This window comes from Geospiza fortis, unplaced genomic scaffold, assembly GCF_000277835.1.
Source record: "Geospiza fortis unplaced genomic scaffold, GeoFor_1.0 scaffold40, whole genome shotgun sequence".
In the NCBI taxonomy this organism is placed as follows: Eukaryota; Metazoa; Chordata; class Aves; order Passeriformes; family Thraupidae; genus Geospiza; species Geospiza fortis.
The window spans coordinates 12,267,747-12,284,393 of NW_005054297.1; the positions used below are offsets into that span (position 1 = coordinate 12,267,747).

A 16,647-nucleotide genomic window follows, 5' to 3' on the forward strand; every position below is an offset into this window, starting at 1 on the left:
AAGGCTCCAGGGTCCCATATTCATTTCTGGGCTATGAACAAGTGCATTGAAGCCCTTCTAAGTCATCCTGACTCTGCCTCCTTAATACATCTCTGTCTTGTTCTGCTCCTATCCCAAACCACTTCTCCATTTCTGCACACCTAAAGTGAGCATTTTCCTGCTTATCTTGTATGTTATACAAAAAACAAGAGGAAGAGTGAAATTAGTTTTCTTTATCTCAGTTTCAGCTTCCATCTGCAATCAGATGGAATCTTTAGAAATTTTAATCTCACCTCTCGCAGTCTTCTAATAGGTAATGACTGGACATGTTTGGTCCAATCAGTGCAGTGTTCAGGGCAAGGAGAGTACAGACACTGTGGGCAGTACCTCCAATTAATATAATTTCTGCTTCCTACCAAGCTTGTGCAAGAAGCCTTCAGCAGGCTGAAAACTATTCCATCATACCTCCAAAGATCAGACTTTATTGGAAATTATAAAAACATTATCTAATGCTGCAAAACTAACACTTTTCTTGAATGCTAAGTTTTTGTATTTGATGTGGAACCTAGTGGATTTAGGTATGCAACCATTTATAAGACTTTACTGAACACAGGCTACACATTCAGGAACCCTGGTACTGTACAAAACAAAGCAGCAGCAGCAGAAGAAATAATGCCTGAAATACATGTCTGAAATAGGAAAAACACAGACCATTCCACTCAAAATTATTACAAATGGCAAAGATGTTATTCTAAAAAAATATGCTGGGAATTATTAATTACTGATACCTCTGTAAACAATTTACACATTTAGTAATAAAATCAAGCAAATATACACACACACAAACTCCTGAAGAAGAATGTTATGTAAAATGAGCCCAAATAAAATGGAAGCATGTGGCGTCAATCCTTGCGAATAGAGAAACTTGCTTGTTTTAGTCCTTACCCAGAAAGTTTTACAATCTAGATTAGCTTCCAAAATCCTGGACTAAACACCAGTGGCAGCAAAAGGTGTTTAATTTTACCTGTGTCTGGTGTACTATCGAAAGTGTCTTTGAGGAGGCAAGATCATTTATTTGCTGTACTTTCCAGCTAGATTACTGAAATCTCATCTATAGAAGATTATGTGGAAAGGTCCCTGGAAAGCTGCAGAGAGCACAGACTGAAATAAACATTATTTTACCATTCTCAAGATTGACATCTGGTTGCATTTCAAGGTATAGCAACAGATAAAGCATTCTACAACTGTGAAAATGACCATGGAAAGTGCTGCCAATTTTTTTTTTCAAAGCAAAGAGGAGACCACATTTACCACCTAATGCTATGGAAGAAGTCAGAGGTATTAAAACAAGCAAAAGGCAGTGCTCTTCATGCAATACACTGACAAGCTGTAACATTCTGGAACACAATACTATGGATGCTAAAACTTACACAGACCCATGTTACAAGGGACACATTATTAGAATAAAAATCTATGGCAGGTCACAAATTACAGAAGAATCCTTGACACTCAAACCGATGGAAAATGCAGGAGTATTTGGAAAAGTACTACCACATAGTCTTGGCCTGTTCTCCTTTTCTGGGCATTTAATTTTGTCAGCTTTTGGAGTCAGAATTATAAAACAGATGGACTTCTTTTACCCAATACAGTAATAACACCACAATGGAACACAGAGGAATCCCTGTATTCTCTCACTTTCCGATTTTCATCACCTGCTCCCCATACCATGTACCCTGCAGTACAGTGTATGCACCTTTCTGCTGTCAATTCTAGAAAGTTCTGATCACACTATGATCACAATCATGGAATTAGAAAAGCTGGCGACTCCTTACCCCCAAGTAATTGTTCATTTCTCTATTTCCTTAGGATGCAAAATCCTGTGGGAGAAAAAAGACAAAAGACCTTTTTCTTTCACTCAAGTGATGTGGCCCAAAAAGGCCACATAAGAAACTCCAAGCTGGAAAAGAAACAGGCAAAAAACAGGAACACAGGCAGAATAGGACAATAAAAACCAGAGAAAGCAACAAAATATAATGCAGGATCAATAGAATTAAAGAGTGATTTGGTGGGGGAAATAGTTCAAGCAACCGTGTGTGTTTCTTCACATGAAACAACACGACAATCCTGAAAAACATTTTGTTTTCCTCAAAAAATTATTCCACTATTGCTGGTTTTGCAGCTGTTCAGCATCAGTGTTACACATACACAAACCATCTTTTCACTACATTAAGTAAATGCAAGGGCACAAAGAAAGATAGTGTATCTGCCTGATTCTAAAAGCTTTTTCTCGGAAAAATTATCTACTGGATGTATATAATTATATTGCCTATAGAAAAATAAATACCTGTTGCAATCAGGTATTTCGAATTCTCTACACAAATTATTCCTCAAAGACAATTCTCTTAATCAATGCCATTTTGAATGAAGCTAGGGGTGACCTAATTGCAGCCTCCCAATACCTGCAGGGAGCCTAAAAGAAAGATGGAGAGGAACTTTTTACACCAACAGTATCTACCCTCTTTCAGTTTGAAGTCATTCCCCTTGTATATTACAAATAGTAAAAGGACAAGGGGAATGGCTCCAAATGAAGGAGGGTAGATTTATATTAGATATTAGGAAGAAAATCTTTACTGTGAGGGTGGCCAGGCATTGGAACAGGATGCCCAGAGAAGCTGTGGATGCCCCATCCCTGAAAGTGTTCAAGGCCAGGCTGGATGGGCTCTGAGCAACCTGGTCTAGTGGAGGTGTGTCTTACTATGGCAGAGGGGTTAGAATCAGATGATTTTTAAGGTCCCTTCCAACCCAGAATCTCATGACAATGAAGTGCAGTTCAGGCCACTTGTGCATCACTTCTTTGACAGAAACAGACATTCATTCATAATGCCTCTTCAGCAAAAATACAGACGTGAACAATGTCTCATAACTCTATACTGGAATTTACACAGTTTTGTGGTATAAACAGTAGAAGCATCATATTCACTGCTGCTTTTGAAAGCATTTTACAATTCAAATTAACAGAAAAATAACTTCAGGGCTCTTTTGCGTGCCCTATGTTAAACTAAGATTGTTGTATCGCTTTACTTCTCATTCAAGCAACTGGGTTTTCTTCTGATATGGTATTAACACCAACAGTTATGTTGGCTGATCAAAGCTAATAAAATAACATTGTAAACAGGGTCAGTTGAGAGAGAGAGAAAAGCAGAGCTGAAATTTTTCTGTGAGTAGGGATATGAATAACAGCCCTCAGGAAGGTTTCTGTGATTTCTTCTCTCCAGAATGCATTATTAGTTACATGTGGAGTGAATTACTGATAATGCCTCCTGCTCACTCCCTTACATGCTCATAGCTCATTAAACCTGTGAAACCTGTTCAATCACCTACCTTAAATCTCAAAATATAAATTCTTACAACTATTATTAGGGTAGCTGATTTTCTCATCTACTGAGAATTCACTTGTCACTTGTGTAAACAGGTATCAATCTGAAGGACATCAGCCTTCAAACCTGCATTTTTTTCTCAGTGACTCAGAGAGTGACTGAATGATTCAGTCATTTTACATTCAGGTGCTCTTACTATAATGACATGGCTTGAATTTTCCAGTACAATCAGTACATCTGTGTTCACATCAGGGATGCATTTCATAATAGATTCCCCACAGTGGTACTGTACACTCAATTTCCAATGCTTGTGGAGCTAAATTTTAGACAAAGATAAATATTAGCCATGACACACAGACCAGTGTGTATCCTCAAGACAATCCCTATTCTAACCAATAAACAGTTTTTAGAAGAACTGTTAACTGCTCCCAGGATAAATAATGCTCTGGATTCTAGCTATAACATGACTCAAGCATATTTTCTCCAACAGGGCTTGGAACTATGGCATTCAAGGATTTTTTGGAGAAGTGACAATCTTCAACTCAGAAAATGTGGAGGATATGGAGTTTTTAGCCAAAATCAGACAAAAATAAACAAGAGAAAACAAGAGAAAGTTTTGTTTGGGATTTGGTGACTGGGTGACACTGTACAAGAATCTGTGAAACAAGCAGGTACTGTAGTCAGACCTTAATTTTGATAAACACAGGATATAACTAGAGATGCAAAAGAGAAGTACATCACACAAAACAGATTATATGCAAGGCATATGTGGGCAGGGAAGGATTCACTGCATGTAATCTGGAGGCAGCAAACCCCAAAAGAAACCACAGAGTTGAGAAATAAACAGTCATAAGCCAAGGACATGCTCTTGATATTTCCAGGAACTGAACCTTGAGAAGAGTGTGAAAAGCAGTTTTTGCTGAGCACTAGATGAAAAGGGATTAGAGCAGAGAATCAGACTCGGCTGTTTCGTTCTTCTGTGGTCAGAGAAGTAAATTCTCTCAAATATACAAACTGCAGAAATAAATATTCAAGAACAGTACAGTTTATTTCTGTAGGAGAAGCAGCCTAGTGAACCCAAACTCTCACCTTTTTCAGTCACAGAGGAATCACATTAGAACCATTCTTTCAAATAAAAATAAAGGTCAAAATATTCCCCTTATTCATAGAATCATAGAATGGTAGAAGGGCTTGGGTTGGAAGGAACCTTAAAAATCATCTTATTCCAACCCCTCTGCCATTGTAAGGCACACCTTCCACTAGACCAGGATGCTCAGAGCCCCATCCAGCCTGGCTTTGAACACTTCTAGGGATGGGGCATCCACTACTTCCCTGAGCAACCTGTTCCAGTGCCTCACCACCCTCACAGATTTTCTTCCTAATATCCAATCTAAACCTACTCTCAGTTCGAAGCCATTCCCCTTGTCCTGTCACCACATGTTTTTGTAAATAGCCTGTCTCCATATTTCCTGTAGGCTCCCTGCAGGTCCTGGAAGACAGTTCAGTTATAGTCTCTCATTCTACATGAAAACCATTCCTATCCAGGCATCATGCACAATGAAAAATTTAATTTAAAAAACCCCTTTTGTTTTATACAACAGGATGTCAGAACTGATAAAAAGCAGGATAATAAGGGTTTCCACAGTCTGTCAGGTAGGAGCACCAAATCTCACAACTGGCTCTACATTTCTTCCCCTGGTGAGAAAAGCAAGCTTCCACTGTGTACTTACCTGTAATTTTTGCAGTTCACTACCAGATGAATACCAATCCTGCCATACAGATTATGGAATAATCATTAACCAGGCACTATTCTTAACAGCTCCTTCTCTAACAATAGTAAAGATATTATTTTAGCCACTATTCTATTCTGAAGAATAGAAGTTTCTGAAGCTTGAAAGTTTCATAAGTGACAAAATCTCTTCTGCCTTAATCCAAGCTAGATTTGGTGGGGCTTTTGAACACTCTGACCAGCTGTAAAAAACAATGGTTACAGCAACCCTGTGAGCTAAAAGGACACTTTTAGTCCCACTTTACATAAGGAATTTGAGGCACAGAAAAAAAATGCATTTTATATTTACTTGCTTACTGTTCCAATTTGGAGAGATCCATTAGATCTATTTTTTTCAGCATACATATTATATATTTTTATCATACAGTTAATACACTCCCACTACAGCAAGTTGCACAAAATACCACAGGACTCTATAATAAAAATTAGTGGACGGCGTTCAATTCAGCTGACAGTCATTCAACTTCAACAAGACACAATCCTTTGGATCCTTCCCTACCTCAGCTAGTACAAAAGTTCTCACAGATGAAGGTAGATATGGACAACAGCCTCCTTTACTTCATGACTCTTCAAAAATTTGCCTTTAGAGCTAGAGAGAATCCAACTGGTAAAAGACTTGGTCTAAGAATTTTAGGCTATATTATTATGTATACTCAGGAACTGCAAGGAGGTAGCCCAGGATACATCATCTATTTAATTGTACCATTAACTAACATTCAAAGAAACAATTTATAACTTCCCTGATCCTTTAAGGTATTTAAAGAATTGATTATCCAGGTTTTTTAATTAAAAAAATTGAAAAACAGTTTTCATCATACCATTTCTGCTTGTTTACTGTCACACAGAAGTCATTAACAAAGATAGAACCCACAGATAGACTGTACAAGCCTCAGTCTCTTCATCTCACAGAATGCCTAACAACAGCAAAGTCTCAGATGTCAGCAAGGGAACTCCAGCAATGGGGTCAGTGAGAAAAAGTCAGGCTTACTGCCCTCAGGTGTGATCTCACCTCTACATTTGGATCTAGAGAACACAGCAGCACCTCTGAGGAGATGAAAATGTCTTGTTTTTAGAGGCTGGAAAGCTGCTCAGTGGAAAATTACCAGGGAATGCTGGTCGGCAGCTGGCTGAACATGAGCCAGATGTGCCCAGGTGGCCAAAAAGGCCAATGGCATCCTGGCCTGTCAGCAACAGTGTGGCCAGCAGGAGCAGGGCAATGATCGTCCCCTGCTGTACTTGGCACTGGTGAAGCCACAGCTGGAATCCTGTGTTTAGTTTGGCCCCAGTACAAGAAAGACATTGAGGTGCTGGAGCACGTCTAGAGAAGGGCAACTGAGCTGGGGAAGGGTCCACAGAGCACAAGTCTTAGGAGGAGTGGTGAGGGATCTGGGCTTATTTGGCCTGGGGAAAAAAGTGCTCAGGGGAGACCTGATCACTCCCTACAACCGCCAGAAAGAAGGTTGTATAAAGGTGGCAGTGAGTGTCTTCCTCCAAATAACAAGCGATATGAAAGGAGGAAAAAGCCTCAAGGAGAACCAGGAGAGGCTTCCCATTTCTTCATGGGAAGGCTGGTCAGTCATTGGAACAGGTCTCCCAGGTAAGTGGTGTAGTCATCATCCCTGCAGGTATCTAAAAGGCGCATAGACATGACATTTAGGGACATGGTTTAGTGGTGGATTTGGCAGTGCTCAGTTAACAGCTGGACTGGATGACCTTCAATATCTTTTTCAAGATAAAAAACAATGCTATGACTTCATGTGTGGGCATATAAAGACCATGCTTTTTGAGAAGTTTACCTCTTGATCAGTTTTAGGCTTATTTTTACAGCAAGGAAAAAGGAGATACACTTGAAATTTGGCCTGTGTATCAGGTTCCTACTGCAAATAACAAACCTGCATTTATTAGAGCTAGCAGACAAAAAGTCAACAGGTCACATTACTTTCCTCCAACCTTCTTTCCTTGATACAGCTCAGAATTTTTGATGTAAAATAAAAACGCCTTAAATCAACACAAGTCTGAAAAAATCAGCCTGAACAATTAAAGCACTGCAAACTATAATCACCTGACAACGAGACTTTATTACAGTAATAAGATGGAACACAGAACAATAAATAATACTTCCACCCCAGAGCTTTTCCTACGCAGGAAGAAAATAAATTATTAAATGAAAACTCATAAACACAGTGTAACAGTTAAGAATGGAAACATACACTGCTTTCCTTTTTCTTGGTGTGGTGAGAAGCATACCCTTGTAGTGGTGCCATTCTCAGTTTTGTTCTGGAATTGAGAGCACTTCAAGAAGTCTGGCCAAGAAGCATTCACCATACCCAGGACTGGTTCACAGCCTTCTTTTGCTGCCTCACAAAACGTCCTGCAGGGCAAGAGGCCTCGACTAAAGAAAAGAGACAGAGCAAAATTAAAAATTATTATTACTTTAGCAGGCTGTGAGAACTTTCTAGAAAGTGCAAAAAGTAATAATAAATGCTTTTGACAAATCTTGTGCCCTACAGGGCTACACCCATACCCTTACAGTGATTAAATTTTCAACCCAACATTTTTGCAGTTTATGTTTAAATTACTGCAGAACCTCTTAGGCTTTAGCAAATGAAGCTTTGGTTTATTAATAACCACTCACAATGCCACAGAAGGATCTTTTTCCTGGTACACCACAGATATCTTTCTCTTTACATCTGACTCTCAGTTGTATCTGCCCATCTCAAAACCATGGCTAGAATTCCATATTCAGTCACAAGGAAGTGGCCTAAACTGAAGAACTCTACAGTACCCAAAAATTTACCAACTTAGTGTTTCATTTTACAGTAACAGAGAATAACATGGTACTTTTAGCATCTGTGTGTCATGGCAGCAACCACAAGAAAGTGGAAAGCTGCCAGAGCTGCCTCACTACAATGTTAACTAAAAGACTGATGTAAAGCAAAATATTCACTTGCATAAGTATTTTGAAGTCAGTATGGTTGCCTTTCTCTGCTTAGTATCTAAAAAGACAAGTCTGCTGCCAGTGTTGTTACTGAGTTCATTATATACTCTGGCTGGAATCACTATTTTAAAAAAGGTGGTTTTAGACATACATTCTCCAAATAACGCTAAGGACTTTTACACAATGCACTTCACATGCTGCAGTACTGAACTTATCTCAGAATCAAATCAAGGAATTTATCTCTAAAATTGTCTCTTGCAGCTTCCAGGATGGCAGATTATTGTTGCCTGTAAAGAACCATATATATTCTAAAATAGCCCTTCTCACCACCAGATTTTTTTATTGTGATCTGTTGAAAGACAGAAAATTTTTGCACCAAAGATCACCTCTATGGCTGTGTACAAAACCAAGAATGGTTTCATCTGAGGACAGAAGAGCTGCCACTTATTAGTTCTGCACGTTGTACTGGCAAACTAAGTTTCTCTGACTTGTAAAGGCTCTTCAGATAAAGATGTTCTGAAACACTCTTCTTCTTTTTACAGAACATATTCAATATGCAGAGAAAGAAAGGGCACAAGAGCTCTTCAGCAGCCATTATTGCTTCCTATCTGGAGCCTGAGAAACTCCTTAAATAAAGGGGATTTGACAGGGCAAGTGACTGTCTCCAGACATTTTTAAGCTTTTCCTTCTTAGCTAATATACTAACACTTCTGGTTTGACAGAGGTTCCCTAGTACAGAAAAATGCCAAAAGAAATGCTGCTACTTACTACGGAAGGCACATGAGTTTCAAAATACCTGTAAGAAATAAGATGTCACAAAACTAAAATGGAGTATTGATTTGACCTGTGGTGATAACCCTGTATTTTATTCAATCTGATATGCTTAATTTAGCTTTCTGTTCATTTTTTACAAAACCACAAAATATGCTACAAAACTGTATTACACTGAAAAGTATTGTAAGCAGTGAGTCTACCTCATTTACTGGTGCAATGGAGCATACCTGATGATCACAAGCAGTAATCTGAAGGCATTACATTTTGCTCAGTATATTTTTTGTTCTCAAAAAAAAGGTGTCAGTAGGGACATTACTTGAATTTAACAGGTCTCTGACAGAGATCTACTAATCACAGTTAAAACCAATCTGTATACATGATTTCTACCAATGGGAATGCTATTTGAAAAAAATCCCAAACAAATAAATAAACAAATCATTAAGAGCTCTTGAGGAACTCTCAGACAAATTTTCATACAAGTCTGGAGCATTTGACATGATCTCTGTTTTTCCTGACCCACATCTAAATCATTAACTTTTAAAGTGCCACACTTCAGCTATAGTCAGACATTTAGCAACCAGGCAATAGTAGTATGTGTATGTCAATATCTTCAAGTGTAACTATAGAAAACTTCCATCTATATGGTTCCTTGTTTCCAAAGGTCTTTCAACATACTGAGCATTCATTTAAATCAAAATTTTAAAAATAATATTAAAAAGTTACATTAAAATGTAACTATGCAGAGTTATACTTACACATAATTGTTAAAAAGCCTCTAAAATGTAATTTTTTTCAGAATATATATCTGCACATTGAATCCTTTACATCTGTATGAGAAAAAAACCAAAAATACAAAAAGTTCACCTCATTTATTTATATAGCATTGGATTCGCATGGGAAGGTTCTTGTAGTGGGAGGGATACAGGCATGGCTCCTGTAAGAAGCTGCCAGAAACTTCTCCTGGGTCTGACAGAGCCAACTCCAGTCAGATGCAAGACAGACCCACCAGTGGCCAAAGCCGAACCCATCACTGATGGCTGCTGTACCTCTGCAATAGTTAAGGAGGCAGGGAAAAAAATCTGTGCAAGGCAACTGCAGCCAGGAGAAAGGAGTGAGAATATGGGAGGGAAGGAACTCTGTAGATACCCAGGTCAGTGCAGCAGAAGGGGCAGGAGGTGCAGCCCCTGGAGGACCCCACTCTGGAATAGGTGGATGCCATAAGGAAGCTGTGACCCTGTGGGACCCCACACTGGAGCAGGTTTGCTGGCAGAATCTGTGACCCTGTGGTGAACCCACACTGGAACAGCCTGAAGTTCCTGAAGGACTGCACACTGTGGGAGGGACCCAGCCTGTAGCAGTTCATTGAGAACCTAGCCCATGGTAAGGACTTATACTGGAGAAGTTCATGAAGGACTGCGTCCCATAGGAGGGACCCCATGGTGGAGCAGAGGAAGAGTGTGAGGAGTCCCTCCCCTGAGAAGGAAGGCGTGACAGTGACAATGCGTGATGAACTGGCCACAGCCCACACTTGCCATCCCCTTGCACCTCTGAGGGGACAGGACATAGAGAATTCATGACCAAAGTTAAACACAGGAAGAAGAGAAGGCTGTGAGGAAGTTCTTTTAAGATTTGGGGTTTCTTTTTTCATTGCTCTGCTCTGATTTCATTGGCAGTGAATTGAATTCCTTTCCCCATGTCGAGTCTGCCTATGACAGTAGCTGGTGAGGGATCTCTCCTTGTCCACATCTCGATCAGTGAGACTTGTTCTGTATTCCCAGTCCAGGTGAGGAGGGGAATAACAGGGCAGCTTTGGAGAGCACCTGATGACCAGCCAGGGTCAACCTACCACAGACATGCACAGAACAGTAATAATTTGGAGATTACCAGTCTTCTAAAAGACAACTACGTGGTGATCTAATAACCAAGCACAATTTGTAGTCTCTAGAGAAGCTCTGACAAATCAGAAAAATGGGATTTTCCAGCAATTACTGCAATATTTGGCCCAGTTTCAATGTTGAGTCACGTGTGCTCCATAAATTATATATTTCTGGATGATGATCAAGTTTAGTATGGACTTATTGCTTAATTTGCTGGAGGATGAAAATATTATTAATAGTCTTTATCTTGATTAGTCTTATTTACAGCTACTCAGAGACTAATAATTTTAAAAATAAACTGGCAGGTCTATGGCAATCTTACCATAATTGATTTGGCATCAGGGGCAGGCAGAGAAGCAGGTTGTAACATATTAGCATGTGATTCTGCTCTTCAGGATATTAATAGAAAAGCTCCTGAAATTGGAGTTTGATGAAAGAAAGAAAATATGACATATTTTTATCTCTGTGGTTGGTTTCCCCAGACCCAAAACCCATATTTCAGTAAATTCAGCTGCATAGAAATGCCAAAACTAAGAAATGTAGGGAATAATAAAAAAATTAAAATCTTCTTTACTGTTTATTAAAAAGCATATTAAAGTTAGAGAGAATATATAAGGGCTTTAAATTTGCCTAAGGCATCTTTGAAGAAGCTGTCTATCAGATGTTTTGTATTAAATACTCATTAAAGCACATATATTCAGTACAGTATATACTCTGTTAAGTGATTTTAAGTTTCCAAAGAAGTTAAACACTGCCTGAAAGCAGAAGACCTGACTTCCTTGTCATGATGATCACCTGGCCTTCACTTCCACTGGAACTCAGATTGCCTGATTATAATCCTACAGGGAACTGCTCCTTATAACTCAGAGATATTTTACATTTTTAGACGAACTTTTTTCAGAATTTTCTCCATCTCTTCTTTGCAATCACACTCTCAGGCACAGGGGTCCTCAGTAGACTCTGTTTCTTAAGTGGTTGTTTTGAGTACTAGAAGTTATCCAAGAAATAATACTCTAAGAAGCAGTAAGGAGAGGGAAGATCCTCATGGTGACTGTTTTCCTCTTGCTTCAGGATTTACTACATTTTCTAAGGTTAGCTCAAGATTCAAGTTAGCTCAAGAGTCCGACTCCCAGCCTCAGCAGACACTGAGGGCATCTCTTTTCTGGAAGCAGCAGCACTGTATGCAGCTTGGTTCCCAAATGCCTGGATCTGGTTCCATGCTACTTTCAGTTTTGCTGCTTGTAAGAGCTGGTTTTAGGCTGTAAATAAGAGGTCAAATAAGTCACTCAACTGAAGAGTAATGTGACCAAAAAAAAAAAAAGCACCTTTTTCTCATCTGGCAATTGATTGGGTCATCCAAAAGGATACATGCAAAGAAGGAACAAGATGTCACAAGAGGGAGAAGTAGAAATTGCTAGAGCTTACAAAAGCATTAAATTAAATAAAATTAACAATTAACCATCCTGCAGAAGCTCCCCATGTAACCTGGTAAATACAATAATATACCTAGTGCTCATTATTATCTGTGGTATTTCTTTGTGTCTTCACAATAGTATCTCCACTGGTAAAAGCACTGCTATAGACATGCCCTGTTGAGAAATTCATTATTGCAGTTTTACAGGTTAAAACAATAGAAGGTAAATGATTTGCAAAAGGCTTACAACCAAGTTGTTATGCCAGAGCTGAAAATGCAGCATGAAGATCATTCTGAGAACACACAACTGTTGGCTGCATTGCTAAAGGTCACATTTGTGGCTCAACAGACAACCTGACTGCAGGCAGACTGGTGAACATTTTCTGCTGGTTCTCATTACTGTTCTTTCCCCAGCTTCATCACTTCAGTTGTTTCAGGATAACTTTTTCTGTGGCCACACAATAAGCTGTACTCAGGTACTGAGACAAGTTAAAAACGACTGCAGGATATTTTGCTGTATCATTCATACACAGTCACACATGCTAAGAATGGTGACAGATCTCAGGCCTGAGGCAAAATAAATGAACTGGTAATACGATTGTGAGAGATTGCTGGGGCAGGGAGGATGAGTGCAAGGACAAACTGAAACATCATGAAATAATGGGAAGAAGAAAACTGAGGTTACTCTTTATTGCTACAGCCCTGAAATCAAACAAGTTGAAGTGATTAGCTCACACACCAGCCTTTTTGTGTTCTAATTGTCTTTAATACTTTTCATGATATTCTAACAATAACGACTTTCAGAGAATATAAAGGTCAGAAAAAAGAAGTTTCTACAGCAGAGCAAACACACTCTCCCAGGATTACAGTTTTCTACAGTGACCATTCTTGTGAAATCGTTCTCAGTGCCCTCTCACAAGTACTTCAATATGGAGAGCAGCACAGTCACTGACAGAGTTTTATGAGACAAACTCACAAACCTCTCAATATCACTTCTTGATTCATGGATTTTCAAAGAAATTGGCTGCAAATGTTTCACATAATCAAGAAAAATATGTATTTTTATCTTTTCTTGTTTGGTTTTCATCTCTAACTTGCAAGTTTATTTGAAAGTTTGAATTCCTATTTTGTCTCTTAGATAGGGGTTTAAATCTGAAATTTGCTTCTTTATGAAATAAAATCTGAAAAGAAAGCAAGATTATTTTAGATTTTTGCATTTATTTCACTTGACAAAATGGTATTGAATCCATCTAGCAACACTGAAAGATGGCATCTCAATTCCATGTAACACTTCGCAACACTAAAAGCAAAGTACTACCTCCCACCTAGTTTTTAACTTAAATGCACGTGGTGTTCTCAAAACAGGTTCATGTGTGTAAGTACAAAGATGCAAAATTACCTGTAAAAGTATAGGGCTCATAGTCTGAGAAACATGGAATATCTTAAAGGAGAAAAAAGGCCTCAGCGGTGAACCTGGTAAAAGGCATAGCAGCTCAGTTTCCCGGGGGTGGGAGCCTGAATAATGGTTGCAGCTGTTTAGACAAGATTAAGGCCTGACATGAACTGGCTAAACTGCAGGTAAGTGTCCACTCATCTGCCCTACAGGGACTCAGCACAGGGATTTACAGATAGTGCAGAAGGCCACTTCTAACTCATACACCCATGAATACCCCATTTACTGTCATGAAGCTTGGCAACTACAGATGAGCCACAAGAGAAGTGCCCTTTCCAAGAGACTGAAAAAAGCCTGGTTACACAATGAGAATGAAAAAGATGGAGATATGGATTGAATGGATTGCCTGCAGCATGGAAGAACAATCTGTTTAAAGGCTATGAGAACAGAAAAGTGGCAAACCAAATTTGATGAAAAAGCTGGATTGGAATCTCTTCTGTGGGTCCACATAGATTTTTTTTCACTAAGAATGACAGTTCAAATGAACTACTCCTTAATAGTTGCCATATCTTATGGCAACAGGAAAGAGACAGCTAGTGTTATACTTGCAAAAGTCTTAGAACACATCTGCTATCCAAGAGTACCATACCTAACAAAGAGCTCACACAGAACTCTGGAAGTTGTTCAGACAGTGGGGAAGTATAAATTCCTGATTCCAGTGAAAGTGGAACTGGGAACAAATCCAAATATATCATTAGATTAAAAAGACTCTTCTTATCCATCCAAAAATGAATAAAGGAAGCAGCAGCTGCTGTTGAATTTTGTATCTTCTACATCAACTGGTGTTATTTAACATCTCAGACCTAGAAATGCTCTTCAGACAATGTGGCCGAACTGTGTTGATATACTTAAGGATGGACACATGCAGTCTCTACAATGTAAGTTAGAATTTTTTGACAGCGCAATAATTTATTTTGTAGTCAAAACCCAGATAAACTATTTTGACCAAAATAAGGAGTCACATCTGAGTTAGCAGTGTGCTGTGGCAGCCAGGATGGGCAACCCTGTCCTGGGGGGCATCAGGCACAGCATCACCAGCTGGGCAAGGGAGTGAACTGTCCCACTCTGCTCTGCACTGGGGCAGCCTCACCTCAAGTCCTGGGGGCAGTTTTGGGTACCACAATGTAAGACAGATATTAAACTATAAAAGACCGTCCAAAGGAGGCCAATAAAGATGAACAGTCTAGAGGGGAACCCATATGAGAAGAGACTGAGGACATTTGGTCTGTTCAGCTTGAAGATGAGGAGATCGAGAGGAGGAGACCTCATCACAGCCTGCAACTTCCTCATGAGGGGAAGTGGAGGGGCTGACACTGATCTTTTCAAGTTTGGGACCAGTGACAGGAGTCGAGGAAACAGCATGAAGGTGAGTCAGGGGAGGTTTAGGTTGGGTATCAGGAAAAGGTTTCCACCCAGAGGATGTTTGGGCACTAGAACAGGTTCCCTAGGGAACTGGGCACTGCACCAGCCTGACGGACTTCAAGAAGCACTTGGACAATTCTCTCAGGCACATGGTGTGACCCTTGGAGATGGTCCTGTGCAGGGCCAGGAGCTGGACTTTGATGATCCTTGTAGGTACCTTCCAACCCAGGATATTTTATGATTCTGTGAACCAGCAAGAAACAAACTCAGAAATCCCCTCTGAGTCCTCAGTCACTTTCCATGACAGCACAATACATCACAAGTTGAGCTTATAATACTCTAACAATCAGAAACTCCTAAAGTATACACTGTACAGCCAAAGCATAAATATTGCAATGTACCATTGAAAAGAAAAAAAATCTATCAAAAATTTTCACTGTGTTTGTACAATGATCATAATCAGTTGGGATGACCTGTCCTGACTAAAGCAGTCAGCCCTTCCAGATTTCTCTTACTGATCCCATCACTTGATTCAAAGACAGCAGTGAAAATGGGAGAGAGGCACTAAATTAATTAATTAGAGCTTTAGTTCAGCCATGAATCAGTTGAAATAAGTATTATTAAGAATATTGCTACAACTATGAGCTATTTTTACAATATTGTACTATCTGCCAAAATGACTCCTAAATGAAGTAAAATTTTTGAAAACTCTTGCCTAGTATTTATTATGCAAATTATGAACACACTGTTTATTTAGCTTACTCTATAGAAATTTCTTTTAAAAAACAAAGCAAACTCCAAAAATGCCTGAAAATCCAGGTTACAAGATCTTTCGATTTTAGCAAACAGAATTCACACTTGGGAAAGAGAAGCTGGCACAGTGAAACTGAAGTCCTCTGCATTACACAACAGTATTTCGATCACAGCACTGCTACAGGAATTCTGGACTAACTGGAAGTAAATCACACATTGCACAGCTGCTCTAAGTATTTGTATCTTCAGGGTAATAAATACACCCAAAACAATACCATACCTAAAGAACTGCCTTCCATTTCCACAGATGACTGTGAGAGGTACCCTTCACTTCATGCAGTTTCCCAGAACTTGTGTTTACTTGTGCACTTCAGAGCATTGCCAAAAGGAAGACCTCAAGAATCAACACAAGTTAAAACTTTCTGAGCTGCATCTTATTAGGAATCTTAAAGAATCAGACACACTTCTCACTCATTGACATTCAAGGATCTTCTCTGTCAAGTAGAAAATCATTGTAAGCCATTATCATGCTGCTTCAAGTTCACATTAAAATTGTTTCACAAACAAATCTGTCAGAAGCAGATGTCATCAATCTAAAGATGCTGTCCTACCCCCCATCAGCCTGCTACAAAACCTCTCCCCACCCACCTCTCTTCCCTACTTCTTTGTGCCAGCATGGCACTTCATGCTGTTACACAATGGATAGCATCAGTCACTCCTAATTTAATTCAGATCAGTTTCCAAATCCAATTTGTCATGGAGCTGACTAAATACTCTTGACAGGACATAGAAAAGACATGGGTGAGATGGGGAATAACAAGCAAGAGAATAGGACAACACTGACTCTTTCAGCACCACTACCATTTCATATAGCATTATCTATTGTGAAACAGTAATCTGGAACATGTTCTCCAGAAGGGTTGTGAAACCT

At 39.3% G+C, this 16,647-nt stretch overlaps 1 protein-coding gene across 1 annotated transcript in view; it reads right to left on the reverse strand.

Annotated features, from left to right (window-relative positions):
• CORIN (corin, serine peptidase) overlaps window positions 1-16,647 on the reverse strand; it is a 118,883-nt gene that overhangs the window by 51,065 nt on the left and 51,171 nt on the right. The window contains exon 5 of the mRNA XM_031066414.1: window positions 7,356-7,537. Coding sequence (XP_030922274.1) covers window positions 7,356-7,537 — 182 coding nt within the window. The remainder of the gene's footprint in view (window positions 1-7,355; window positions 7,538-16,647) is intronic.